This window comes from Harpia harpyja, chromosome 13 (genome assembly GCF_026419915.1).
Source record: "Harpia harpyja isolate bHarHar1 chromosome 13, bHarHar1 primary haplotype, whole genome shotgun sequence".
Taxonomy (NCBI): Eukaryota; Metazoa; Chordata; class Aves; order Accipitriformes; family Accipitridae; genus Harpia; species Harpia harpyja.
In genome coordinates, this window is record NC_068952.1 from 44,044,271 (window position 1) to 44,071,977 (window position 27,707).

The 27,707-nt window shown below is 53.7% G+C and overlaps 3 protein-coding genes across 7 annotated transcripts; all 3 read right to left on the minus strand.

Moving 5' to 3' along the window:
- Positions 1-111: 111 nt before the first annotated feature.
- On the minus strand, positions 112-6,476 carry ACTG2 (actin gamma 2, smooth muscle). Its single transcript, XM_052805311.1, has 9 exons — positions 3,407-6,476; positions 2,474-2,645; positions 2,241-2,369; positions 2,045-2,155; positions 1,437-1,521; positions 1,180-1,341; positions 892-1,083; positions 473-654; positions 112-368 (listed from the first exon to the last, which is right to left on the minus strand). Exons 1-9 carry the CDS (start codon positions 3,553-3,555, stop codon positions 225-227), a joined length of 1,326 nt encoding a protein of 441 aa, XP_052661271.1. The 5' UTR covers positions 3,556-6,476; the 3' UTR covers positions 112-224.
- A 212-nt stretch (positions 6,477-6,688) lies between these two features.
- Positions 6,689-21,709, minus strand: STAMBP (STAM binding protein). 3 transcript variants are annotated; one of them, XR_008237871.1, is made up of 10 exons: positions 21,592-21,709; positions 18,919-19,159; positions 14,163-14,238; positions 13,403-13,498; positions 12,328-12,703; positions 11,494-11,618; positions 10,386-10,523; positions 9,086-9,269; positions 8,542-8,641; positions 6,689-8,094 (listed from the first exon to the last, which is right to left on the minus strand). XR_008237871.1 is itself a non-coding variant. In XM_052805312.1 (10 exons), exons 2-10 carry the CDS (start codon positions 19,131-19,133, stop codon positions 8,038-8,040), a joined length of 1,296 nt encoding a protein of 431 aa, XP_052661272.1. In that variant the 5' UTR covers positions 19,134-19,159; positions 21,592-21,709; the 3' UTR covers positions 6,689-8,037. The 3 variants fall into 3 exon arrangements, 2 of the variants coding, with proteins under 2 accessions (XP_052661272.1, XP_052661273.1); XM_052805312.1 differs by having other exon boundaries at positions 9,086-9,198; XM_052805313.1 differs by lacking the exon at positions 21,592-21,709 and adding an exon at positions 21,092-21,166 and having other exon boundaries at positions 9,086-9,198; positions 18,919-19,157.
- DUSP11 (dual specificity phosphatase 11) lies at positions 21,596-27,606 on the minus strand. 3 transcript variants are annotated; one of them, XM_052805314.1, is made up of 10 exons: positions 27,485-27,606; positions 27,077-27,152; positions 25,434-25,565; positions 25,101-25,224; positions 24,493-24,553; positions 24,112-24,158; positions 23,562-23,637; positions 23,140-23,268; positions 22,674-22,718; positions 21,596-22,275 (listed from the first exon to the last, which is right to left on the minus strand). In XM_052805314.1, the coding sequence occupies exons 1-10, from the start codon at positions 27,517-27,519 to the stop codon at positions 22,011-22,013; spliced, it is 990 nt and encodes a 329-aa protein (XP_052661274.1). In that variant the 5' UTR covers positions 27,520-27,606; the 3' UTR covers positions 21,596-22,010. The 3 variants fall into 3 exon arrangements, with proteins under 3 accessions (XP_052661274.1, XP_052661275.1, XP_052661276.1); XM_052805315.1 differs by lacking the exon at positions 22,674-22,718; XM_052805316.1 differs by lacking the exons at positions 22,674-22,718; positions 23,140-23,268.
- Positions 27,607-27,707: the final 101 nt, after the last annotated feature.

Consider the following 27,707-nt stretch of genomic DNA (forward strand, 5'->3'; position numbering starts at 1 on the left):
CAACATGAGGTCAGGGCTCCCCCACCCCTTGCCCATTACCCTCAGCGCCGCCCCCCCCCCAGTCCCTCCCACCCCCCAACACCCCAAAATCTCCCAGAAAAGGGGCAGAGCCTGGAGAAAAGGCTTTAATGCACAGTGGGCGGTGGGGAGGAGCAGCAGGGAGCGAGGAGGAGCGGGGCGCCCCAGCCCGGGTGGGGGGGGCCGCCGCGAGGTGGGGAGGGGGCTTAAAAGCATTTTCGGTGGACGATGGAGGGTCCGGCCTCGTCGTACTCGGGTTTGCTGATCCACATCTGCTGGAAGGTGGAGAGGGACGCCAGGATGGAGCCGCCGATCCACACCGAGTACTTCCGCTCCGGTGGGGCGATGATCTGCCGAGACACGAGCCGTTAGGATGCACCCCTTGATCCACCTCCCCCAAACCTGCACCAGGAGAGGATTTGGGGTGTTGGTTTGCCCACCTCCCCCCACCTACTTTGATCTTCATGGTGCTGGGAGCCAGCGCCGTGATTTCCTTCTGCATGCGGTCGGCGATGCCGGGGTACATGGTGGTGCCGCCGGACAACACGTTGTTGGCGTAGAGGTCCTTGCGGATGTCGATGTCGCACTTCATGATGGAGTTGTAGGTCGTCTCATGGATGCCAGCTGACTCCATGCCTGGGGTGGAAGGCGGCTGTCAGCACCCTGACCCCCACCCGTGCCTCCTCAGGGCTCCCCAAAAGAGCCATGGGGTCACCCATGGGTTTGTCCCCCCGCTTTGGGGTGCAAAGCACCCAGGGGAGCCCCAAAACGCCTCTGCAGGGCACCCATGGGAGCTGGTTGCCCACCGGTGGGGTGGTGGGGATGGGTGGCAACCACCTAGGGAACAGCCAGGACAATTCGGGGTGGGCTTACCAATGAAGGAGGGTTGGAAGAGGGTCTCAGGGCAGCGGAAACGCTCGTTCCCGATGGTGATGACCTGCCCATCGGGGAGCTCATAGCTCTTCTCCAGCGAGGAGGAGGAGGCAGCCGTGGCCATCTCGTTCTCAAAGTCGAGGGCCACGTAGCAGAGCTTCTCCTTGATGTCGCGCACAATTTCCCGCTCGGCTGCGGGAGACAACAACGGCAAACAGGCTCAACCCGGTACCGTGGCAGCACCGTGGGGTCCCCCATCACCCTGTACCCCCCTCCCCGGCCCCATACCGGTGGTGACGAAGGAGTAGCCCCTCTCGGTGAGGATCTTCATGAGGTAGTCAGTGAGGTCACGGCCAGCCAAGTCGAGACGCATGATGGCGTGGGGCAGAGCGTAGCCCTCGTAGATGGGCACGTTGTGGGTGACGCCATCCCCGGAGTCGAGGACGATGCCTGGGAAGGGGGGGAAGGTGAGGGAGGGGGCTCGAAGCCAGCTTGGTCCCTTCCCCATCACGGATGGTCCCCGGGATGCTACGCGTCCTACTCACCGGTTGTGCGGCCGGAGGCGTAGAGGGAGAGGACAGCTTGGATGGCGACGTACATGGCGGGGACGTTAAAGGTTTCAAACATGATCTGGGAGGGAGGGTGAGAGGGGCAGCGGGTTAGGGGGGAGCATGGGGGTCCCCAGTGGTATCCTACCCCGACCCACGGGGGCCGTGCCTTCCTGGAGAGACTAGGTCAGTGCATTGCATGGAAAAACACACGGATCATTGCGTTGCACGGAAGAATAGATGGATCATTGCATTGTACAGAAAACTAGGTGGATCATTGCATTGCACAGACGCGTGGGTCAACGCATTGCACAGAACAACACACGGATTGCTGCGTTGCACTGAAAAACGTGGGTCAGTGCGTTGCATGGAAAAAACGTGGGTGAGCGCATTGCGTGGCAAACCCCACAGGTCCACGCGCCGCAGAGAAACCTGTGGGTCCACGCAAGGACGTGAGTACGCTACCGAGAGCTCTGCCGTTATTAAAGCACCAAGCTTCATCCCACCGCCTGCTCCTCCCGTCTCGCTAAACCCCCAAATCCCCCAGCCCTTCCTGCGGTTTTGGAGGGTCCGTCCCCATCCCCGGGGGCCCCGCAGCACCTTACCTGCGTCATCTTCTCCCGGTTGGCCTTGGGGTTGAGGGGTGCCTCAGTGAGCAGGGTCGGGTGCTCCTCGGGGGCCACGCGCAGCTCGTTGTAGAAGGAGTGGTGCCAGATCTGGGGCAGGCAAAGGAGAATTGAGGTCTTACCCCAAACCGAAGCCGGGGCCAGCACCCACTCCCCATCCCAGCGGGGGTCTCACCTTCTCCATGTCATCCCAGTTGGTGATGATGCCGTGCTCGATGGGGTACTTGAGCGTGAGGATACCCCTCTTGCTCTGCGCCTCGTCACCCACGTAGCTGTCTTTCTGCCCCATGCCTACCATGACACCCTAACGCCGGCGAGAGAGATAGCCTCGTTAGCCTCATTTCGGTGATTAAGGCAAGGCAGGGGGTGGTTGGGGGCTGCCCCTCACCCCCCGCCTTGGGTACCCACCTGGTGCCGGGGCCGCCCCACGATGGAGGGGAAGACGGCGCGGGGAGCATCGTCGCCGGCAAAACCGGCTTTGCAGAGGCCGGAGCCGTTGTCGCAGACCAGGGCGGTGGTCTCCTCCTCGCACATGGTGGGGCCGGGAGCGGTTGGCGTTCGGGGGGACCTGGGGGAAAAGCTGGGGCGAAGGGGGAAAACAGCGTTAAAGGGTGGGGGAGAGGGTTACGCCGTGACACCGCGTCTGGCTTTAGGTGTTGGAAGGGTTAGAGTCCTTGGGGATGCGCGGACCCGCAAAATCCTCTGCGGTCTGACCCTGGTGCAGCCATGCTGGCAGCGGGGTGATGCTCATCCCCCACGGGTGCTGCTCCGCGCTGATGCTGCTTCTCCATCCTTCGCCAGCCGGTGCCGAAATGGGTGCCAAAGCTTCTTGCCCGTGCTCGACCGGCAGCAGCGCTCCTCGGGGTGCTCCGGCTTTGCCGTCCCTGGCCGGTGCCCGCCGAGCGGGCAGGTGGAAGGCAGGCGATGCCTTCTCATCCAGTCCTGTCTCGGCAGCCCCTCGCTGCTCTGCCCTCGCATCCTTTCCCAAAAATGGGAAAAAAATAGCCCTTCCCAGGGGGTACCCCCCACCTCTGCCGGCGGATGCGCTCCCAAATCCAGAGGGAAGCAGGCAAAAACCTCACAGGAGCCCAAAAAGAAAAAAACCAAAATCACGAGGATTTCTGGAAGAGCACGACCCGCTTTGGCCGCAGACCAGCTCTCATCGCCTCCACAGAAGCCCCTGGCTGCAGGGTCGTGCCGGGGTTGGCATCCCCCCCTGTGCTGTGCAAACCGAGTTGGGGTCACCCCATAAATGCCAGGGCACCCCAAAGCCCCCCCGGGGTGTTTTTCCTTCCCGCTCTCCTGCAAGGAAAAGGGAAACCAGGGCTGGGCAGTACTCACCGCGGAGGCGAGAGCTCCTTTCCTCTGGGACCGAGTCCTGATGTGCCTTTGGTATAAATACCAGCGAGCCCGTGAAACCTCAGAGGCGGATCCTCTCTAAACAAAGACCCTAAATAGGCTAAGTGATGGTGTGTTAGCCATATGGCCATATAAGGTGTTTTGTTTCATTAAATTGACCTCGGACTGATGGTAGGACCCAGCACGGTTAATTATTGTAAGAAAAATGTATGCGGGGATGCTTGGGAGGCAACATCCCATTTGTGAGTCTGTTCCTTTTATGCTCCGCTCTGATAAACAAGTGAGACACAAGTCCTTATAAGTGACGGTCTCGGCAAAAAGGAGGTGGAAGCATCCCTGATTCCTGGGGAAAGCATGGAGAAACCCCACCTGGGTGGAGGTGGGTGTCAGGGCTCTGCCACAGGGGACATCCCAGAGCCAGGATGGGAATTTGGCATCGCCGAGACACTGGAAATGCACTGGGTTGGTGCATTGCTTCCTCCCGGCCTCGGTTCCCCTGTGTCTCGCCGGCATCTGGCACCTTTGGGCTGTCTCAGCCCGGAGTTTTTTCTTTCTGCCCCCATTTTTGGGCTTTCGGTGCCCCAAAGCCCCTCGTTCCCCAAATCCTCAGCTTGCCCGGGGCTGGGACTGGCAGGTCTGAAGCCCAGCTCTGTGTCACGGGGTGCACGCCGCTCTCACCCTCTCCCCAGGAGGATTTTGGAGACGGGATGAGCCCAGACACCCCGAGGTACAACGTGGGTGCTGTCCTCTGGCCCCCCTGCCCAAATGCAGCACGGGGAGGGGGCCAGAGCCACCCCTGCGGATGCAGCCTTGGCATGCGGCGAGCGGAGCCGCAGCGGCCGACGGCCCTCGCAGAGGCCAACCAGCGGCTGCCAAACTCCCAGCTGCCTTTTTAAGGACAACGGTCCCGCACCGGGGACTCTCCCCAAGCAGCTGGGGCAGGGGGGAGGCAGGAGAGATGCCCCAGAGCTATGGGGGACTCAGGTTGCAGATGGGGAAACTGAGGCACAGGGTGCCTGGGCTGCCTCCTGCTTTGCTTTGCAGGGTCCTGAGCTGTGCTCAGGGCAGGGACATCAAGGCACCGGTGCAGCAATAAGGACCAAGAGCTGCAGGGTCCCACCGCCACCAGAAGGGACCCAAGAGTCCTGATGTCCCCCCCGGCCCCGGAGAGGGGGAGCGGACTCTGGGCTGTCACCCCACGGGGCAGGACAGGGACACGGTGTCTCCCTGGCATGGCCAGCCCGCTTGTACCTCCAACATCCCCAGGCAGTGGCTCTGCCCCAGTTATCCCACTTCCTCCAGGGAAACCTCAGCACTCGGGGACTGGATTTGTCCCCTGGGTCCCCTGGCTGTACACTTGTCGGCGTCCCCACTGCACGCCCTGAGCCCCGGGGACCTGCCGCTGCCTCACATCCCAACCCGGTTCCCTTGGTTCACCGCCAAATATGAGGTCACCGAGGCAAAAGGTTGCCATATATGACATGCTGGAAAAAAAAAAGAAAAAAAAAAAAAAAAAGAAAAGAAAAAAATTAACCCCAAACCCAGCAGAGAGTGGGGCAGGGGGGGAAATAGGGGGTTGGATTGAGAGAGTGGCCCATGCCAGCACTGGGAAAGTCCCACACGGAGGGAGCATGGCTGTGCTGGGGGGCTACACGGAGCCTGTGTCAGGACCCCATCCCACCCACGGTGGGGCCCAAAGCCACGGAGACACCCCCAAACCCTGGGCTGGTGCAAACAGCCGGGTATCGACCCGAGACCCCGCTCTGCTTTGCTATTCCACCCCTGGCATTTGCTTGGGAACGGGTAGGTCAGCTGCAAGCTCCCCACTCCAGCCGGATTCCCCAAAACCACCCCGACCCACGGCACCACAGCCAGCCAGGACAGGACACCTCGGCACAGCCGGTTTGAAGCTCGGACCGCGGCGGAAAAGCCCCGAGCCGGAGCAGGCACGCAGCCTAAAAAGGAAAGATTCGGCCACTGCAGCCAATCCAGCTGCCGGCTCTGCCGGCACTTGGCGGCCGTGGGGAGGGTGGCCGGCGGCCCTGGGATGCTTGCAGGAACGCCAAGCATCCCACGGCATAGGCGAGGCCGGCCCGGGCTGGGATGAACACGGGACGAGGAAGGGGGTAATCCCTAGTTTGCCGTGGGATTTCAAAACTCCCGGCGCCCAGGCCAGCCCTCGGCACCTCCCTATAAGGGTAACGTTCGCGCTTTAAACCTCGGGCTGCTGCTGAGGATGGACAAACCGGCGATGAGAGCTCAGGCAGGGATTTGGGTCTGTTCCCATCTCCAAGGCAGAGATAAGCATCGCTCCCTGCCTGCAGGAAACCCCCCAAAACATGCAACCCACGTTGTTGCGGAAAATAAATCATTCCTGCAAAGCGTGGTTTCTGGATAGCTTAGCTCCTACCAAATTCAACTCCCGGTTTTGAGTGACTTTTAAGGTACAACAGTCACATCTGGTGCAGCTGGACAGACAGGGTGGGTTAGTGGGACACAGGTGGTACTGCCAGGATATCAGCATTCGTCCCAATGCACAAACTGATGACTCAGTGACTTTAAGTGAAAAAATGTGATTAAAAAGCCGCCAGCTCGGGGAGCAGGGCTGGGCGCGAGGCAGCAGCTGGCCGCTGACGTAAAAAACGCAGCCCTTGCGTACGGCCACACTGCGAGGTATTTGAAAAATTCTCCACGAGGGTTTATCGGTCACTGGGACGACTTACAAACAAAGCAGTGATTTGCCACTAGCTCCTCTCCCCGGCTGCTGCTCTCTGCTCAATGCTGGGGTCAGCTCAGACCCGAGACCTTCAGGGACGGGGAGTTGAGATAAATTCATTGTGATATTCACCACGAATTTGAAGGAATCGCTGCTTTGCAAGACAGGCTTTTACACCTTGTGTCCCTGTGATGCTTTAGGGGAGCCATCAGGGTGAAGAGCAGATAGAGCTGCGGGATGAACACCCCTACACCGAGGCTGCAAAACCCACCGCTGAGCATGGTTTAAATAAATGAGGTCTGAAAGTTAGTTCCCACAGATGCCCTGAAGTCCCCTTGCTTCCCTCCCACTGCCGGGGGTAGCCTGTTTCCAAAACCAACTGCAAAAATGATGGCAGCAGTAGTTTGTCACGCAGGAGTCAAGGAGGTGGCTGTTGCAAATAAACACAACCCCTAAATAAATCAATTCCCTCCCCACTCTCAGCCACACCAGACCCCTCCAACCCACTGAATTAGCTCAAAGAAAATAAGTGGCAAAAGAAACCCAGCCAAGATAATACAATCCATCTGTGTTAAACTGTACACCAAAGAATTTTGTATGTGGAAGTACAAGGACTTGACATATAGAACATGTATGTATGCATGCCAGGTGGGAAGGCAACTCCAGCCTTCTTCCCCTCCCCGCACGCCCATGTGCTGATCATTAGAGCATCCTGCCAGAGGATGTGGAGATGTTGTGGATCACGCTCAGCCCTTTGAGGCCAGATGCCTTCCACCTTTCAATACTGCTTCTTTGCTTTCAACGCTGGCAGAAGCGAGGGCAAAGGCTCAGCACGGATAGCGCAGGGAAGGAAAATCGCTGCTCGGCGTCCGAGGAAAGTAATTCGGAAGAGGTCCCTGGCTGGTGTACCGCATAATGGCGACATCACAGACTGCTTGTTTTTGGCAAGGACAGACTTCATACTGTTTTGAGAAGTGCAGAGGCAATCGGGCGCTGTGATCTTTGAGGACTGAAGCGGCAAAACCTGCTGGAGTCCTGTCTCAGAGAGGTGATGGCCTTACAGAGCCTTCACACGACAGCACTGCAGCCAAGAGACCGAGATCCTCCTCCATGGTAACACCAGCAGCAAGTCGAACCCAAGCCCTCGCTGGGCAGCCCAAGTGCTGGAGCAAATCTCCCATCCAGGAAAAGGAATAAAGTAACAAGACATCCCTCACATCTGCTGGAATGAAGCAGCTTGTGCAAAGCAGCGCCGCATCCAGGCACCTTCTCCCCTGAAACGCGGAAATGGGGGTCCCCAAAGGAGGTGGGGCCCCTTCTTACCTCACCAGGCAAAGACCTGAGTACCAGCAAGCAGAACTCACTCCAACTCAGCGGCAATAAGCTCTTGCGTGGAGTGAGAGGGCTTAGGAAGGTTTAATCTTAAACTATAGCAAAGACTTGTCTACTCCAGCCAGCTGCACCGAGACCACAGCATCCCAGAGAGAGAGGCAAAACAAAGCATGGGTTAATTCAGGCAAGTCCCACTTTGGAAAGCACTTGAAGAGGTTTCCGCACCTCATGGTTGCAGCAAATCACAGGGAACCACCCCAAGCAGCTGTTCAAGCCATAGATTAGAGTGTTAAACAATTGCTTCAGTGTTAGCTTCTGTCTTTGAATTTCCAGTTAGCTTTCCCCACACCTTGAACCTCAGCACCACTTCACCAGCCTGACGCCAGGCACTGAGGTTTCACGTGCTCCCACTGAGGTCAGGGTACCGATTTCACCGTGATTATTGGGGGAGAAAGGGGAAGGGTCACTACACGGTAGAAATCATCTGCTACAGGAGGAAAAACAAAAATTCTCTAGGCCTAGAAGGAAGGTAGTTGGTTTTCTGTAAGTGGTTAAGGCAGGAGGCCTATCGGAGATCCATCAGGACCACGTCTCTCTCGACTACTGACACATGATTGCAGGTCTGGAAGAGAGGGGAAGAGAAAGAGGGGACGGGGGGTTATTCAGATGTTCCCAGAGCTCAGATGAGTCTCCTCTACCTCCTGACACAACCTGCACCCAGCATCCTTCACAGAACAGCCCTCTCAGACCAGGAACTAGTGCCCTGCCCAGTGCCACACAGAGACCATAGCAGGACACAAATACAAATCTCTCTCTCTCTCAAATACATGCCTTTGCCACTGCCTTGACCTGTTTCTGCAGAGAAGTGCTCCGCATCGCACCTCCAACACATGCTAACAAGTTAGAAAGCTTTTGCACCTCAACGCTAGGAAGAGACAAGCCCCTGCCAGGCTGACCCTCCTGTCCTGGGTCACAGCCTAGCACCTCACCACAAATATAAATTCAAGTGAATTGTCCAATATGCTGACTCACGGTCCTGCAGCCCCCACTGCCTCGTGGCGTGACTTACAGTGAAGAGAGGGGGGTCTTTGGAGTGCGGGTGGAATCCCTTCTGCCGGCAGGAAGAGATCTCCTCCAGACCATGCTCCGTCAGCTTGAAAAACCCTGTCCTAGAGTAAAAACACAAGCTCTGTGTAGCTCAAGCCTCTGCAAATAGAAACACCTCCTCCTGTGTTTCAAGGAGCATGCCTGAGTCTGCTCATCTCGAGCGAGAGCAGAGATGCGTGCTGCGGGGCTCTCCTCTGCCCAGGACACTCCTCTCCCCAGCCCTACGGCTGCAGACTCATCTCCTTTCACGGGTGGACAACGACAGCCCAGATACCCCAAAGCAGCTCAGAAGAGCTGTCAAATCACACATGCTCTTCCAGCCTCTTCTGGTAAAGCTTTCATTGTGTGACTTGACATTTTATTCCCACACCAGGAATCTGATAGAGGAAGGGTTGTGGTAAATAGAGCTTCAATACATTCCGGAGAAGCTAGACCTCCTGCCCAACCTTTTGGTTAGGCTGCACAGGTAGAGGGAAAGGCCTTCCCTACCCCACATCCATACTTACTCCTGGTATTTCGGAGAACACACAATAGCAATGGACTCTGGCAACATCATCTGGTAGGAGCAGTGCGTGTGCAGGTCGACGCTGGAGAGGAAGGCTGTCTGCGTGGGGTGAGTCTGAAACACAGGGCAGCATAAAAGAGAGGAAGTTCCAGCAGGGTTGGAGAACTAGTCCAAAGGGACTGCATCTGCCAAGAGAAGGTTGTAATAGAGAAGAGACACAGCTCCTCAGATGGCACACAGGACATGCTTGCACACTGAAAATGGTTTTGGCTTGTCCCAAAACATCTGCTCCTCTTTTCTATTTGGAATAGGTACAGAAGCAGCTCTATATTTCTGGCCATACCCCACGGAAAGTCAAACTTTAAGGCACAACGCTGTCCTTGCTTTCATGCATGTCTCCCTGCAGGGCACTTCACACGTTTCTGAAGTGCAGCTATGCCTAAGGCACAGCATCACCAGGCACGTAACATACTGCCAAGGCACTTCAAGATATCACATTCCAGCAAGATGGCCAAGGGTTGTACGATTACAGACAGCTACCACCTTACCAAACTCCGTCTGACAGCTAGATTTCACAGCCTAACTCGTGCTGAAAGGTCTTTCCCCTTTTGCTGTTAAGTTTTTGTTGCCAAGACCAGCAGAAAGGTCAAAGGGATTCCTGAGGGTGCCTGGATGTTGCAGGGCCGTCACTGAAGAGTTAACACCAAAAGCAGACACCCCGCACGTATCAGACACACGCAGCAGGCATTTATTTGTCAAAGCCTGCGAGGCAGCTGCTGCTTTCGAGAGATTACTCAGCAGCACCAAACATTTTGCTTGGCACCAATCCGACTGCCAAAGGCTCCGCGGGGACAGGCAGCAGGGCAGCGCTGAAGCCAGCGGAGGAATCTGGAACTGGCACATCCCACAGCAGAGCAGCACACAGCTGTCTGTGAAAAGCAGCGCTACTACGGGGATGCATCACGGGAGAGGCCCTGCGCTGACAGCAGGAACTTGGGATGCCCCAACAGTGCCTCTGGAGTCAGCTTTTAGCTGGATAAATCATGAGCTTCATGCCCAATATCCCAATTTCAAAGGGCCTCATGCTTTAGGAAGGGACCTAAACTTCAAACAGATCTGGATTTCTCCAGCAGTGTGAGTAGTGACTGAGACTGCACCAGAGGGAGAAATCCAGAGGATGCTGCCTGCTTCATGGCATCTCCTGCAGTAAATTCTCTTCCGTCACCCTGCTCCACACACCCCTTTCCCTCCCAGCTGAATGCAAGGCCAGTCGGGAAGTGAAACAGGAACAAGAGACTCACATGGATCCAGCCTAGTGTAACAAGGCCGTGCTGATCCTGGATCACGAAGAGCTCCTCCTCATTCTCCGTGTTGCAATAATCGGGGCCTCCGTACTGCTTGGGAACAATGACGTGGGTTATCGTGAACTCGTTCCTCATCTGCAAGGCAGCACAGGGAGGCTGTTACCCACCGGACACCCCAGAAGCAGGAAACACTGCTGCCGCCCACTGGTGCAAAGGTAATTTCCTAAGCTTTGGGAACGCGGTACTTCTGCATTCATCACTCAGGGGCCCAGCCAGGGGAACGGCAGCTCTGGAAACAAGCCCACGGATGCATCTACCGTCCATTTACAGGTCACAGAAATGGTAACTGCAAGTTACTGACAAACGGGTTGCAGGATTTTCTGAGTCTAAGCATGACCCACAGCTTTCTGTTTCATTTTCTCTGCCATGCAGAGCACCCGCAAGAGCTCAGAGAAGTCCTGGACACCCACGAAAGCGAATCTCTCTACTCACTACAAGATGATGCCTCATAATTAAATGATCACCAAGTGTCCGGAAGCAGCTGGATTGCAGAAAGTTGCTACATCAAACAACTTCATTTCAAAGCAAACTTCTGCAAGCAAAGCCGCCCCAAGTGACACAGGGGAGATAGGCTGGAGGTGCCAATAGAAACCTGTACACGGAAACTCTTTTGGGGGAGGACTAACTGTCTCCAGTTGGTGTTTGCACAGCCTTGTCTGGGTGAGGGTCCTAGTTCATAGCTGGGACACCTCAGTTCTGCTGGTACCAAAAGGACAAGTCACTGGAGCTGCCTATCACTGGCAACGCAGGAGTGCTTGAAGCAGGTACCCAGCAGACAGCCTTCAACAGGAGAGGGGAAGCTGAATACCCACAGGGACTTGGTGGCCGGCACCTCATTCATTGTGCAGAAATCCTAACGTAAAAGGGAGGAAAAGGAGAGGCTGATCATCCCTAATGCTCACGTGAAAGCCTAGTCATCAGTGAAACTGCACAACAGCCTTCCGTAGCAATAGTCAGGTCCTCTAGCCATTTACAAAGCTATTGCACACCTTGACAAAAGGCCCCTGCACCACTTCCAGGGTCTTAATTAGGATTACCACCTTACCAGCTTACCGCAGAGGATCCCACACGTCTCCACACCCCGGACTGTGTTGGCATCAGCCAGCTGGAGGAATTTCTGGCAGAGCTCCCTAGGGACAATGACCTGGCGAAGGACATCCATACTTGCATCTGTGGGGAGAATGGGAGCACAATCAGCAATGACAGTCAGGGATGCTGGAGAAATGGTCCCTCAGGTCGGTATCTGAAGGGACTAGACAGAAAAAATCCAGCCTGGAAACATTAACTACTCTAATGTCTACCCTTACAATGGCAGTTGCAGATATATGAAGTCACTGTGACGCTTCATAAAGCACAGTTGCTACCTCTTTCAAAACAGGGAAAGAGACACATAGAGAGAAAGAAACCTTCAGCAGCATGTCAAAAACCTAGGATTTTGTTAACGAAAATGTAACCACAAACACTTACAAAATGTAATTTAAAGTAAAATGTGTCACTGGTCATTTGGAAATGTCCCAATCAGTATTTTGGAGCCATATTTGGCAGAAGAGGAGAATTCGGTCAGCCTAGCCAGTAACTAAACCCCAATCTCCAACACGTATTTGGATCTAGAAAAAGCCAAACAGGCTGTAGAATCTAGATCAGCAGTGACTGGGCTGGAGAACGATGGGGGACCGATTCCCAAGAGGAGACAGTTCTCCCCAGCCCTGCAAACCTTTACTGGACAACGGGGAGAACATCCAGTGACTTGGAAGGCCAAACCCCCAGAAGGGATGGAGCCATGATCAGATACTTCCAAGAGCGTTCCAGACAAATCAGCTCCTCAGCCATGTTTGGCTCAGCCCCAGCAAGGGAGAAGGGTGCACTGAGATGTACTAACTGTTTTCCGTGCTCCCCAAAGCACTAGGTTTCAAAGATCTGTCCACAACGGGAGGTTTGGATGAGACAGTCCCTGCTGATGGACTTGCGGGGTCAACTGGAGAGACGGGAACCTTTGGGATTAAATCAGTTGGGGGCTTTTCCACGCCAGGGATGAGGGGTCCATCCAGAGACTCAGGACTTGGCTCTGGCTTTCCAAATTCCTGCACTATCCTTAGACGTTCCTTCTCCAGCTCCTGTCGTCGAATCATCTCCTCGAAGGCATGAAACTGCTCTTGCTCTGCCTGCTGCTGCTTCATCAGGGCTACCCGATTCCTCTCCTCTTCCAGCTGCTGCTGCAAAGCCAAGTTGCGTGCAAATTCCTCTTCCTCCTCCTTCTGCAAGGAGAAATACGCCAACATCAGCAAACAGGGGAATGCTAGCCCAAGGCAGAATACGAAGCCTATGCACTGCAGACCCTCAGCAATCCCAGACTGCTTCTAAAGGGTCTGCAAAAGGTAACCAGCAAACAGCACTCCCTGCAAGGAAGCTTCAGCTTGCAAAACAGAGATCCACACTTCCATCAGGACAGCCAGCTAGACCAGGGCAGTAAAACTACTGCCTTACCCTCCCTCTTCCACAGAAATATAATTCCAGGTTAATTTCCCTCTATCCCATCTCAAAAATTGCACTTGTCTGCAGCAAAACTGACGGCAGTTTTCTGCTTAGCCCACAGAACCCCAGATCCTTGCCCGTGCTGTTACCAACTGCCTGCTGAGTTTCTGGATCCTAACACCTAGACTTCATGTTGGGACAAAGAGAAAAAACCAACCAAACAACAATCCCAGCTCAGACTGCCTCCAGGATGCACAATGAAGAGATGCAGGGAGGCCTGACAGATTCACCTGCATAATGGCAGCAGACATATTATTGGGACAGCCCTGTGCTGCAGGTGATGAGGCTGGACCCTGCAAGATGGGGCTACCCAGACTTCATATTTCAAAGCACCCAGGGAGCCCTGGAGACCTGCCCTCTTCCAAACCTTGGTGGCTGAGGGTCTTCTGGGGAGCACAGGCCTCCTGTCTCCTCTCACTCACCTTCTGCTCCTTGTACTTAGCATAGTCCTTGGCGTACCTCTTTAACAGCTCCTCCTTGAGCTCTTCAGCTCTGGGGAAGGCTACTTCTTTCAGTTTCTGAAGGGAGGAAACACAGTCATAAGAGTGCGATAGCCCCAAGGCAAGAAAAACAAGACTTGAACAGATGCAAGAATCAATGGACATGTAGCACCCAAAGATTATAAACCATCCACTTGTTCACAAGGCAGGAAGGGCCGAGCAGCTCCACCACCACATTCAGACAGGCTGGCAGGCTGCAGACAGGCACGTTGTAGCTGGGTGGCACAGACAGCACTGCCGACAATACTGAGCAAGAGCTTAGGCAGCGTTGTCCTTTGCTCTTCCAGTCAATTTTGAGCAGAGGAGCGGTAGCTTCTTGCGGTTGTGAGCAATCTCCAAGGATCCCCTGGCAAATCCCTTGAGGAGCACCACATGGAGCATCCAGCCACCATGCACAGAAAAGCCACGTGGTCTTTAAAAAGCAAGGAGTTTAACAGGAAAGAAAGGACACCCCAGTGCTCAATAGAAAGTAAACTGGACAACCACAGCCAGCCCAGCGCAAGTGTAACGGGGTAAGAATCCCCCAAACCATAACTCCCAAGGGGTCACGACTGCCTGGTCAAGCCAAGGCTTCTCAGCATTTGTGTGGATCACTCATCCCAGAGCCATGAAAACCCAAAGTCGACGACCCCAAAACATTTCCGACAGCAGCCACTGAAGACTTGGCAATGCTACTACTTACTTTCACCGTCTCCCTCTTTTCGGGTATGATAGCAGTTTTGTAATCACGGTGCTGCGGCAGCTTCTCAATGAAGAGCCTGCAAACACAGGAGAGAAACTGCACTTCTGAATCACAGCAGAAAGGGACAAATACAAGATAGCAAGTGACATTTTGGGGGTACAGATAGTTCCCTTCCAGCACTGTCCCCTTGCTCTGCCACCTCCTGGGCCTCGTGCTCCCCACAGTCAGGGCAGTCATCTGCCTTTCTGCAGGAAACCCTCCATCATATAATGGCCTTCTGAGCTCTTCATGAGACACTGGAGATCTCGCTCAGTCCCAGGGGAGCGCCTCACACAGGAGATTTTTCTTCCACCTGGACTTTGGAGATGATCCTCAGGGATAAATATATTTGTTTTGAACAGAAACATTAATAAGCCAGTCTAAAACACCAAGGACACTGACAGCGATTCAGGAAGGTCCTTGGGCACCTGCCTACACCTCTGCAAGCGTCCAAGGGGATTACACACAAGTTCAAGGACTCGGCTGACTCAGTGCTCACACCGTCCTTCTGTACAGAGGAACAAACAGTTTGTGCAAGAGATCGGGAAACTAATTCAGACCTTGAAAAGAAAAAACTTGAAGGTAAGCTAAAAGCAAGTTAGCAACATCCCCAGCTGCTGCGTCAGGAGCCTTTTGGCTCTGTGGCCCGACCACCCCAGAAGGTCAGGGCAATATTTCAGGCAGCAGGGCTATTTCTGTGCAGACTTCTGGGAGGGAAATCAAGACTGAGCTCAACATCATCCCGCTCCCAGCACAACTACGAACAGGTTAATCTTTGGCTCCTCTGCAAACGCGATAACTGTTTCCCCCTTCCAGGGAGCTCTGCAGGACACAGTGGTGAAGATGCAGAGAAAGAGTACTGCAAGCACTAGAACAAGGAAAAAAGCCCGCAGACATGGGGCAATTCATGCTGACTCAGCTCTATGAGGCTCCCCAGGTTTGAGCCATCCCCGAGTTACCTCTGCAAACAAGTCCCCCGTGGCACACTTGCTGACTGCGTGCTCAGAGTGAGCTCACGGTGAGCTTAGCTGAGTCCTTGTCTCCTGCAAGTGGAGCTGTACGTGCTCCGAGTGTCCACAAAGCCTGTAGGCATAACGCAAAAAACCCTGCCCTCCTTCGTGGCTCTTTGCTACAGCACTTTAGCATCTGAAGGAGGATGCTCTCCAGCTCCTTTAGACAGAAGCCTCATGCCCAGGCACAAGTAATAACGGTAGTGAGGACTAGACCATGCCCCAGGGAGCAGCACAAACCAACCAAGCAGAGCCAAGCGGGAAAAACTCAGGGGGGACAGAGTGAGAACACTCTTCACGCTGAGAAGCCTCTGTGTGTGCAGTAAATAAACCCAGCTGCTTCAAAACCTTAGTCCTCTGGGAAAAGGAAGGACTTTTTGCAACCCCCAAAGGCTCCTGGTTGCCACGGAGAGCGTGAGGATGCTCTCGCCAGAGACCACAGGATCAGCATAACCACGTCACAGCCCGGAGCCACGGAGAAGCTGTCGCTCAATCCGAAACACCGAGCAAGGTCCCCACTCCTGGCTGGTGGTTGTGAAGTAGGTCACTGTGTCGAGGAGACAAAACAAGGCTGTGATCATTGCCAACAGCTAGCAGATTAAAATGGAAGGGATTAATTAAGAAGGATTAAGAGCAGATGCTGGCCTGGGGAGGATGGAAAAACCAGCAGAGACAGCTGGGTTTCCACAAGTCAGGAAGGGGGGAAAAAGTGGGCAGCAGGATGAGACGAGGACTCAGGCAGCCAGAGGAAAACTTTGGGGCAAAACCAGGCAGCAGCAGGCTGGGGTTGGAGGCAGGGGAAGGGCAGGAACAGTTCATGTTTCCTATCGACAGCCCAGCTGAGGCTTGGCAAGACTGAAACGCCAGGAGTTTTGGGCTTGTTGAAACCTCCGCCTGCTCCCGAGTCCACTATGAGCAGCAGCTGTTTGGCACCGAGCAGCCACATCACAGGCTATTTTTAAGCGCTGCTACGGCACGCATGCCAAGCCGGCATTTCTTGAGTCCCTTGCAACACCCCACGCAAACCCCTGGAGCCAATCCTAGCAGCTCACAGCCACGCAGGCAAACCAGGAGCCCAAACACCACAGAAAATCCCCATCTTATTTTTTTTTTCTTTCTTATTTGGCTCTAGCAAAATCAAACCTAGTGTGCCTGATGGCGATTCAAGGAAAACATCCACTCAGATCAACACAGAAGAAGCTGTTCAAGAAGACAAGCAAGCAGATGTCTTACAAGGTGACAAGACACATGTGTTAAAAGTCCAGACTGGTTATTCTTAGAGATAGCCGTGCCACCCTCCTGCCCCCCCCACGAGGGCTGGGCAACAAGCTTTGTCTCCCCGTGGGAAAGATCGTTGCTGTGCAGCCAAACGATCTGCACAAGATCAAGCAGGTGGCTGAAGGCCAAGCAGGAAAATGGCTGCCTCAATGGGAATCCCAGTGCAGATCCATCTTGAGATTAGCCCATGACTAGACAAGACTGTCTCGAAGCTGATGGCTGTCCAAATCAGGCACCAAGACACAAGTCTCATCGTGTAATTCAGGCCTTGAGGTCAGCCTTGGGGAGTGCTGTATAGGGAAATAAAGAGAAAACCAGCTTCCTAAAGCTACACAGACCACACCTCACTCCCAAGGACGATGTGCTCACTCCCACCAAACACACCATGCTAAAAACCTCTCACGTACTTCTCAGGGCTGGAGTCCTCCCCTTCCCAAAGGCACAGCCTGATGGAGAAAGCCCCCGCACTAGGCCATACACTCCGGCAGGGAGCCGGGCTCTGAGAAAGGACAGCCACAGCACAAACTGCAGATGTGGGCTGAAGCACTGGGGGAAGAATTCCAGTCCCCTTCCTAGAAAGGGGAGAGCAGAGCAAGTCCCGTGAGAGGCTCCAATTACCAGTGCCCTGCTCTTGCCTTCTGGATCGTGCCCCTTGGGGAAGAACATCTCGAAAACCATCCATCAAGCCTACCACTTGAGCTACAGCTTCAGATCTTCATTTAAAGAAATGAGACCGTGACATTAAATTTGTATCTTTGGACAATCCAGGGCAACAGCTCATATTCATCAGCACTGGAGAAATCACACCAAGGGAAGGTTTTTTCACCTTCCTGGTAGCCCAGCAGCCAGGCTAACGTAAACACCATGAGCATTTGAAAGCTGCTGGAGAGAAAACATGCCAGCACCTATCATTGCTATAATGAAACAGCAAAGGTGCTTTTAGTTCATTTGTTTAGTTAAACAGTTTCTCCTTTGGCCCCAGCTATGTAACCAGCCTGGAAATCTTCCCGAGAGTTTTACACTTCCCAGCTCCCTGTGCAGCCTCCCACGGCACTCGCTACAATGCCCATAAAAGCTCAGGAAGTGCAAGGCGGGAAGAAAAGCTAATCAGAGAAAAATGCATTGGATTTAAGGGGCAGGAACCCTGCACATGGGGGCAGGGAGAGAAAATGCCCACGGAGATGCCAACCACATTCTGGATAAGCAGGTAGCGTGGGCACAGCAGAGACCATACCAGAGTGGCACTGGGCAAAAGCGGGAGGGACAGGCTTTTGGTCAAAAAACCTACAGGAACAGGAATCTCCATGCCATTGGGATATTTTCTGAGGATCACAGTTTTCAGCCCTTTAAGCACCCACAGGCACAGCTACACAGAAGGGCACATGTTTGCTCCAGTCATACTCTGGGCTGCTCAGACATAATCCAGACCTGACACCACGTCACCACGTTAGCACGGCGTATGCTTTGGCTCGGCAGGCACAGCAGCGGGGTTTCAGACCCAAGATGGCTCATTTCTGGGCAGCTGCGGAGATGACAGCGAGAATATGTGGCTCAGCACTTGTCTACACAGAATGTAGACCCTACAGCTGGAGACCTGGCACCTGAAACACCAAACAGGGTGTTGGCTGGGTTTATATATGATCTGGGGCTTTCTAGAAGGGCACTCTGTACCCAAGAAACTCACCAGTTGATTGGGATCAGGTTCTTTCGACCCAGAACTCCTCCCCACATCCCTCCAAGGAATGGCTTGGGTGTATGAGTGTGTGTTTTGGGGAGGGATTATATTCTACCTGAGATGTAAAACTAAACATACAACCGGTCCCTCCACCTGAAGAAGGAACTCACTGCCTGCTGTAAGAGGCTGTAGTAACTTAAGCATAAAGCAGGCTTCCCCTCCAAAGGCAGTTTATTAGAGAAACCACCAACCAGCCTAGATCCTTTCCAGGTAGACACCTGATACCGAGATCCTCCACCACGGATCCTTGCTAATCCGTATGATGTCACGGCCCACCTAGCGACAATCGAGGCCAATCTAGCCACTCTGCAGTGATAAAACACCAGGAAGCTTTGATATGCAGGGAGACAAAACCTCCCTCCTGCTGACAGGAGTCTCCACTAGCAGAGGGACAGAGGAATACAAGATCAGCCTGGTTTCAAAGGGAACTTCTACAACCCTCCTTCAAAGAGGTGAGCAGCATTTGTGGGTTTGTACCTCACACCTTTATGACATCTCCTCGTCAGTCTAACCAGTTGCATCCTCACCTCTGTGGGAATCGAAATTCAAAAGGAGCAGAGCTCTGGACAGAACCCAGTTCTTCCAGCTCAGCAAGGCCTCACAGTGTTTAGACACGCTCAAAACATGCAATACCAAACCCACAACCCCTTGTATCGACACAGGTTACTTGCAAACGAAGCAATGCTACTCTTACGTGATGTATTTGTTGTACAAAATAAAGGCATGCTCGATATTGCCTTCCTCCGAGTAAACGGTTGCCATGCGGAGAATTTCCACTCCGGAGCGGTAGTAGCGTCGTGGTGGGATGTCCTCATTCACTTCCACAGCGCTTCCCACCTGGATCAGTCTTCGTACTCGCTCCTCCGGCGGGAGGCTGACGTCGGCGTGGTCAGGCATAATGACGCACATCAAAGCTGCCGCAAGGCTGACGAACTCTGTGGTGGGAGTAAAGTCAAGTGCATCAAAACCAGCGTAAACCAGGTAACTCCTCCAGTCTCCTCAGGACTGTCTTTCCTTGACAGAAATCACCTCCCCTCAGCAGAAAAGCATTTAATACATGGGCCAAGCTAGGTCCTGAGGGAGGAATCCGGGAGAAGTCCAGCTCTTTTTGGGCACAGTGCTTGGATATTTAGCTTTATTACCTGAAAGGCAGCCACAAATTCTAGTTCAGTCCTTGGTAACCAATTTCAAGCTAGGGTTTGACCCATTCACATCCTACCCAAAGCAGCACTTCCTTCCCAATTGTCTCTCCACACAACAGAACAAGTGCTGGTCACTACTAGTCTGGGCTGAGATGGCCAAAGTGTTTCACTCAGACTCAAGCAGAAGCAGCTTTACATGGGGTTTCAACACGGCAGCGTTCACCACTTTGCTTACACAGCAGTAAGAAGAGGATGGAGCTGAAGGCCAACCTTCCAGCTGCTGCTGCTCAGCAGATCTGTCCTTACCCAACAAGCTCAATCCCAAATTGCTCTCGCCCGGGCACAGTTGCAATCCCTCTCTCCCCCGTGCTGCAGGAGGCACGCCCGTCACCCCAGGAATGCACCTCGACCTGATCCATGCGTCTGCCTCCTGCTTGGCTCCGACAAACCCCTTCTCACCCACAGCCCCGTGGCACAAGACGATAAATTCGAAGCAGAGGAAGCGTCAAGACTGTTTGAGGAGCAGCGAGCCCAGAAATGCTCCGCAATGCTCTTTCCCCCACACCAAAAGCAGTTTTCCCTTGGAAAAGCCATCCCAGACCAGTGTAAGGGTTAAACTCTCTATGAAATCACAGCGCTGAATCCAGAGCACCTTGCAAGCCTTCCAGCAACGTGACTGCCACATACACAACATCATGATTTACCGTGGCTCCTTCCTAAACAGAGGAAAGGTCCCAAGCTGAGCTAGGCACTGCCTGAGGATCCTGACTGTCAGAGGAGTTGCCTTTCTAAGGCTACCTTGGAGCAGAAGCCCCTTTTTTAAGGCAGGCAAGCCCACATTTCTCAGCCCATATCCTGAAAGAGCCTCCACAGGCCTCTTGCCCTAAATAAGGGCTGTGAGATTCGGTCCTGCCAGAGGCTGCCGTGCCAAAGCGCTCACTTATGGGGTGCGACAGAACCACAGCTCAGAGTGGGCTTCAGCTTCTGCTCCTCACTGATGTTTCTACTGGGCGGGGTGGGTTCAATTGCTCTCCCAAGCCAGAGCTCTGAGCCATCTCCCCAAACCAAAGCCCCGCTGCCAAGTTCCACAGTCCTTCTCCCCCAGGAGAAAAGAGACACCACTCACACACTGTAACTCCCGGTGCTCACAACCCAGGGCTCCCCCTCTAATTCCCACAGCAGCCCTCAAGATAAAGAAAGCACGCAAACCACTCACCCTGAGCTGCTAGCCCCCCGAACTACAGACCCCCCCCAGCCATTGCCCACCAAGAGAGAGGAAGACCCACTCCACCCTCCAAATCAGAGCTCTCCAGAACTCCCACAGCCCCTCCCCTGCAAGGGAGAGTAGAGGAGCCCTCCAGCACTGTCTGTCACTCCCAGAACAGCCCCCCCCCCGCCCGCCCTTCCCCTCTAAAAAAAGTAGATCCCCCAACCAAAGCCCCCACGGGCTCCCAGCTCCCCACAACAGTGCAAGGGGAGCCCCAAACCAGATCCTACTTCCTAAAGGGAAAGATACCCACAGCCAGAGCCCCCCTGGCTGGAGCCCCACGAAGGGAACCCCGATACGAGACGACCCCCCCCTCCCCCAACCGGAGCCCGCCTCGCCCGGCCCACCAGGAGAGAAATGGCCCCCTCCCATCCCCAAAGCAGCCTTCCCTCCAGTCCCTGGCCCCTCAAGCGAGGAAGGACCCCCCGCAGACCCCAGTGCCCGGGCCCGGCCCTGACCTGCCGCCGGGAAGGCGCCGCCACCCGCCGCCTCCCCTCAGCGCTTCCGGGTTGTTGCCGAAACGCCGATGGCTCCGCCCCGCCCCGCCCCCTGCTTTCAGCAGCCAATCAAAAGGCGTCGCGACATCCGGGCACGACGCAGCCAGCTCCCGCTTCCGCCCGACCGAAGGGCCGCTTCCTTTCCCTTAGCGGAAAGCCCGGCGTCATGACGTCAGAGGCCGGCCCTGACCCTTAAAGGGGCAGCTCCCTTCCCGGCTGCACCGCTCTCTTCTCACCCCGAAAACACCCGTTCTCACCCCAAAACGGTCCGGTCGCGTGGCTAAAGGCCACCGCCCAACAACCCTCCGCTCGGGTGAGAGCCGAAGCGCATCCTGCAGGGCTCGTCAGGCCCATCCCCGGGGCGGAAAGAACTGCTCCACAACCGGGGCTCGAGGTTTACGCACTGCGGAAATTTACTTCAGCAAAAGTGGGTGAAAAGCGGAAAAAAAAAAAAAAATCACCTAGTTTCAGGCCGAATCTTATTTCTTGTTATGTATTGAGGAAATCAAGGAAAAGCCCTTTTTGTTGAAGGTTAAAAGGGACGCTCCGGAGGATGTTTCTTTAGGATTATTCCAGCTGCATTTGGGTCCACGTTTATTCTCCACATCCCTCAAGGAGCGGAGCTACGACTCCGCTATGACATAGGATTAAAAAATTTCTGTGAGGTTTGTAAAAGTATCAAGGACAGGAGGGGGGGCGGGGAGGAAAAAATTTTTTAAAAAAGAGCTGTGTTAAGATTAAGAACATCTGCGTTTGCAGTTCCCAACTGCTGGTGGAAGTTACGGCAAAGCCGCTCGTTCAAGCGGTGAGAGACCCATCTCGGAGCTCCTCCAGGGTGAAGATGCAGCCCTGGACGGGCTTCTGTTGCGTACAACGTTCCCTACGCCGTCACAACAGGTTTCCTATGCCGGCGCCTGCGTCTCCTGGCCGCTCGCGTTTCCTGGGATGGGCAGAGGTGGGAGCTCTGGGCGGGAAAGGACAGTCCGTTGTGCCACTCCTTAGCGGGCAACGAAACCCAACAGTTCCTCGCTGCCAAACTGCGTGGCTGCCTTTGCTCCGTCGCTCCGTGCTCGCATGCCAGCTCCTGGTGTCGTGCCTGCGCCTTGGCGCCTCGCCTGCGGTTCTTCTTGGCGCTGCTGGAGTTTCTGGAAGAAAAATTCAGAAGTCAGTGCCAGAAGTCACGGCCCTATTCAGTCTCTCTGTACGCTGAACCCGAAAGGGCCGGCTGTGAATCCCCTCGATCCCTCCACATTCACCCGGTCCCTTTTGCTACAGCCTGAACGATGCGACACCCAGGAAGAACACCCAGCTAGCAGCTTATTTCCTACGTGCCGATTTCTTACAGTAAGGGAACTTTTCAGCAGGAAACATTTTGCACGCCCCTGAAGAGCGGGGCTGAACGACCCACTGCTCCGCCAGAAGCAGGCACTGGCTACCACGCATCTGCTCCCAAGACGGTTTCGGAGCTCCCCCACAGCTAGGAGCTGCCAGAGGTCATCTCCCATCTAGGACGCGCGCCCCAGGTCAAGAGGAAGCTCTTTACCTGCATTCACTGTTCCCCTGCCATCCCTGCTGAGACGGGAGGAGCCTATGAACAGAAAGAGAGTTACCGCTTCACTCTCAGGGAAGAGCTGCCTCGCTCGGCACCCAATTCAAAGTCCTCTTGGCCCTGAAAGCTCTCAGACAGCTTGAGAACCTTTCAGCTCCGCTGGGAACTAGCGCCAACACTGTCAGTTACGTTACTCTGCATCTATAGGCACAAGTATGTTCTTCAGAGGCAAAGAGCTTTGCTGCTGCAGACACAAGGAACACTTCAACATCGGCTCTAGACAAGTTTCAGGGAGGTTTTTTTCCCCCACAGCAGAGCTAGCAAGGCAACGGGCGCTCTCTTGTGTGAGTTGCGGCTTGTAAAAATCCAAGTTTAAGTTTCTTAAAAGTGAGAAAGCAGCTCTTTTTGTTCCATCTGTTCAGCTGAACAGCATGCACAGAGGCAAGAAGCAAAAACCTACCTGGGTACCGCTAAGGGGGATTGGTTCGAACGATGCGGATGATGTTTGGCCATCTGCTTTTTAGTGTTTGGTGTAGCGCCGGCTTTTTCTTTGAAGGGGCCCGAACCCAAATTCTTTAGTCCGCAGCTCCTTAAGAAGAATTCTGTATGTCTTGACTGTGTCCACAAACCATTCACCAAGTAATCACAACAGCTCTTTTACACTTAAAAAACCCAGCCCTTTGCATCACTGTTCCCTGAAAAAAGGAAGGGCAGCAGGCCTGTGGAGGTCTTTAAACCCAGGTCTTCCAAATGCCCACCTTCCTCCTTACCCACTGACCCATTCTACCTCCCTTCCTAGGAGCTAGTCACATTTAACATCTGTTGCTTGACAGCAGCTCTCCCTGGGCATATGCACTCACTCATGCACACAAAAAAACTTACTTTTTTACAGATCTTTTCCGAAGATCTTGGATATAGTTGGTTCTCTCTATAGGATGCCCTCGAGCTCTGTTGAACACTGGAGAGAGACGGGTCTGAGTTACGATGATGCTCTGTACAAGTCATCTTTGGGGCTGCAGAGCACTTAAACCCTTTAGAAGGGTTTTAACCCCTTCAACCAATACTTCCAACACTCAGGTCACATAGGGTGATTCCACTCAGCATACCACTCTTTGCACAACAGCCTGTGACAAGGCAGACACGCAGGCAGAGCTGCAGCACAGCTCGATCCAACCTGTGCTCAGTGCCCCCCCACGTTCACTCAACTCTGGTTAGCTCCACAGTCAGGCCGTAAACTTAATTTCTTCTTTCCAATTATCTCAAAGAACCCCCAACACCTCCCCTCCTCCAGCTCCCATTCTACATGACAGGAAAACACACACACAGCTAAAACACAGTTACCTCCCTGGAGCTAGCCCAAACCTTTTGGCCATCTAAAACCACAGGTCCACGATAAACATTTCACATCGAACAAGAACATACACATACGTACACTCTATTGCAGTATTTGGGTCCATTCCTTCAACATCAATCAGGTACCTGAACAGATCAGCAAGAAAGCTCTAATTACACAATTAACTATGGAAACATTGTCAGGTTAGCGATGATTCAAAAAGAAAGAGTAACTGGGAAGTTTTTAGAGCTTCTATTTACATGCCAGAATGAAGTATCAGCATTTGGTCTGCTGAAATCAGGGATAAAAAGTGCCCCCTAACAACCACCTTCCCGAAACTGAAAAGCTTTAAATCGTTGCAAGTCTGGGACTACACAGATCACTTGACTCTTGTTTTACTGGTGCAACACTATTTCCTCCTGGAGCAACAAGAAGCTGGCAATGCCACCACTTAACTCAGTTTGACTAAGGACGACTCACCTACAAACCAGGTAGCCAGTTCTGTTCAAGCCATGCGTGCAATGAACTCCGATGAGTTTATCTGTAACGCACAACAATCAGGTTATATTTAAGTGCTTTTTCTCCAAAATCCCACCAGAACAAGCCCATTTGCATTCGCCCTCCAACAGCGACACCAGTGTAAATCAACAGAAATGATCACGCAACATCACTATATTAATGTCTAATTAGCGCCACCAATTCAGCTCATTAACTCATTTTAATTCTGTGACTCATCTGCATGGTCACACAGCTCACTGCAGGGAGGATGTATTTAAAAGCTCCACAAAAAGCTATCCCACATTTCCCAGGCACTAACAGCTTGCTGCTTACACCGCTACCAAAAAAGCAGTCAGTATTTACAGCCAGTCTAGAGATGGAGTCTCAAACTCAATTAAAACTCAGCTCGGTGCCAAATTATCAGAGAGCCAGCATGAATTCCTTTACCATAACAAACCGACCTTACTGCCTTGACATTCACATGCCAAGAGAAGGAAAAAAAAATTCACGCTGTTCATTAAAACATCCCTGGCCTCCAAGTCTGCAGTGCCCTTCCCAACAACAGCAACGTAAGGGAAATCCACACTTACCATTGTCTTTGTTGTCTCTCAAAAACTTTTTTACAACGCATTTGAATTGAAAAATGGTGTGCCTGTTTGGTATTTCATGTCCCATTGTCAAGATCTTTGAGTAGCAGAGTGTGGCTGGGAGCTCCTACAAGAAAGTAAGTCAATAATTTCCAGAAAAAGCATGAGTATTCTTATCAATTAGAGATTTCTTATCAATTAGAGATCCCCTGCCAGAGAATTCAAGTGCATCACACTCTTTAAAGTTATCTTCTTGCAAGAAACATCTTCCACTTTATCAGCAATATCAGGGCTTACACAGACCTTCACTCCCCTGACAGTAAGACCAAGACTGACCTCTGGCCCGTAGTAGCGAGTTGTGTACGTCAGGTCGATGATCAGGCCCAGCTCTTCCTTCTGCTCTTTGATTTTCTTAATGAGGTCACGAGGGGAAAATCTCTCCTCTGGATGAAGGTTATGATCAAAGCTCTGAGGGGATATAACGTTTAAGAGCAGACATTAAATGCAGGTGCATTGCGACTGGTGGGAAGAGGTTCATGCTCCAGAACCTCCCACAGATCATCCCTTCAAAGAGAAAGACGCAGGCAACGAGCAAAGGCAGACGCAGACTGACACACAAGTTACACCGAGCCAAACCAGGATGCGCTCAGGCCCTCACTGCTTTGGGACTGTTCAGCTGAGGCTTTCCAGGACTGACTGAAGGTTTCATACTGTGGCAAAATGCTGCAGCATGACAAACGTGCTATAAAATAGGCTTGCAGCTCAAACGGAGGTGAGCAAACAGCACTGCTCCCCATCACAAGCTCTGCAACCCCCACGGACATGACCCACAGTGTTTGTTTTAGGCATAACTGCTGCACTCAAACCACTCTGGAGCAGAGCTCGCCCCAGTGTTATCAGTTAATATGTATAATATGATTGAAATAACCAGGGAGCTGCTAAGGTCCTGTGTAGAGCCCCCATCAGTTAATATTTAAAATAGGGAAACAATAACTAGACATGATTTAGGGTTTAGCAACTAACTACTAGACAATGGGGCTTTATGTTTATGTCAGAAAAGGTAATGGATTGTGGTCTGGTCAATAAACCTTGAAGAACCGCTTGGAACTGCCAAGATTAGGGAAGAAGTAGGTAAAAGGTAATTCCTACAGGGGGAGATTGTGACCACCGACTCATTGACCACCAACTCAAAAGAAGACAATGAAGGAAGAAGACTGAGTCTGTGCACTAATTTACACGAGGGGCGAAGAAGAAAGAACTAATCGTTAAGGAAAATAACAATGAATATGTATTAATTAAGTATATAAATGCAAGGATTTTTAAGACAAAGGTGTGCTGTCTTGAGACAGGCACCCATTCATGCACATCAATGAAATTCATTTGAAAATACCTCGACTCTGTGTGTTATTGGTTTGCACATTGGGTAAATGAACCCCATTTGTGGGACAACACCAGCACGCAGTGGCAGGGACCTCCAGGCACAGCCGGGTGGGCAGCGGTGCTGCCACACTGACCCCTCACAGCCTCCGCTCCCAAAACTCAGCTCTGGCACTGCACTCGTTGGGCTACACTGCACAGCCCCTGGCCACCTGGCAGTGCCAGCGGGGGCTGCCCGCAGCACCCCTTCTGCCCTAACAGAGCCGACCCGCACAGACCTCCTTGTATCCGGAGTGCCTGGGCAGTGCTGCTGGCACCCAGAAAGCTGCCAAAGACCCCCAGAAGCCATTCCTGGTCACCCCCACAGCATGAATGCCACCGCCATCCTGTCACACGCTCTGACTGCTCAAACAGCAGCTACCGTGCTGTGCTCCTCTTTCCCGCAGGTTATGATCCAGTTACCAAAAATAAACAACAAAATGACCTAGTGACACTCCTTCTCGTTTTTTGGAAGGAATTCGCTCATTGATTCTCCACAAAGTGATGCTTTCCCGTGGCCCCTTTCCACCTCAAACAATCCCAGGGCATCAGCGGGCGCTTACCTTCTTCAGGGGGACCTTGAAGGCAATGAAGCGGGTGCCCGGCATCCTCCTGCCCAGCGGGAGATAGTCGGTCCACCTAAAACCCGCAACACGGAGGCGTTAAACGGCTGAACCGGGGACCGGCCCCGCCCGGGGACCCTCAAAACCCCCAGGCCCGGGGACCCTCACCCCCCCACCCCGAAGTCTCCCAAGCTTTAAGCTACGGCTCCCCGCTGCCCGAGGGCTGCCATACGTTCAATGTAATGAGCCACGGAGCGCCGCCGCTGTCAGGGCCCGGCCGAGCCCCGCGGCTGCCGGCAGCACCGGGCCCCACGCCGCCGCAGAGAGCCAGGGCAGCTCCCGGGAGGCCCCTAGGCCTGGAGAAAGCCGCGGAGCTGCGTGAGGAGAAGACAGGGGAGACGCACTCACCGGTCCGGTACACGGGATGCCCCTCTGCCCACCATGATGGCGATGGCGATGGCGCCGGTCCCCCCGCCCGTCAAACGACACTTCCGCTTCCGCCACCTTGACCCCGCGCGGCCGCCGTCCACGCCGGCGAAACCGCACTGAGGCCCCGCCCCCATGGAACAGACCACGCCCCCCCCGAGAGGCCACGCCCACCGCCCGACAGCGCCTGAGGCTCTTGCGCCCC

What these genes read in the sequence shown, in the direction of transcription:
- ACTG2 (XM_052805311.1), bottom strand. Translation starts at nt 3,555, where the DNA reads ATGGCCATATGGCTAACACACCATCACTTAGCCTATTTAGGGTCTTTG. An exon ending in ACTGGGATGACATGGAGAAG is followed by an intron (nt 2,156 to 2,240) that starts GTGAGACCCCCG and finishes TGCCTGCCCCAG; the next exon opens with ATCTGGCACCACTCCTTCTA. An exon ending in CCAGCACCATGAAGATCAAA is followed by an intron (nt 369 to 472) that starts GTAGGTGGGGGG and finishes GTGTCTCGGCAG; the next exon opens with ATCATCGCCCCACCGGAGCG.
- STAMBP (XM_052805312.1), bottom strand. Translation starts at nt 19,133, where the DNA reads ATGTGCGTCATTATGCCTGACCACGCCGACGTCAGCCTCCCGCCGGAG. An exon ending in TTTGGGGAGCACGGAAAACA is followed by an intron (nt 11,619 to 12,327) that starts GTTAGTACATCT and finishes TTCTCCCCACAG; the next exon opens with ATGCAAGTATGGATGTCCTT. An exon ending in AAGACCCCCCTCTCTTCACT is followed by an intron (nt 8,095 to 8,541) that starts GTAAGTCACGCC and finishes CCTCTCTTCCAG; the next exon opens with ACCTGCAATCATGTGTCAGT.
- DUSP11 (XM_052805314.1), bottom strand. Translation starts at nt 27,519, where the DNA reads ATGGTGGGCAGAGGGGCATCCCGTGTACCGGACCG. An exon ending in GCATCCCGTGTACCGGACCG is followed by an intron (nt 27,153 to 27,484) that starts GTGAGTGCGTCT and finishes TGCGGGTTTTAG; the next exon opens with GTGGACCGACTATCTCCCGC. An exon ending in TCAAGGTCCCCCTGAAGAAG is followed by an intron (nt 25,566 to 27,076) that starts GTAAGCGCCCGC and finishes ATATCCCCTCAG; the next exon opens with AGCTTTGATCATAACCTTCA.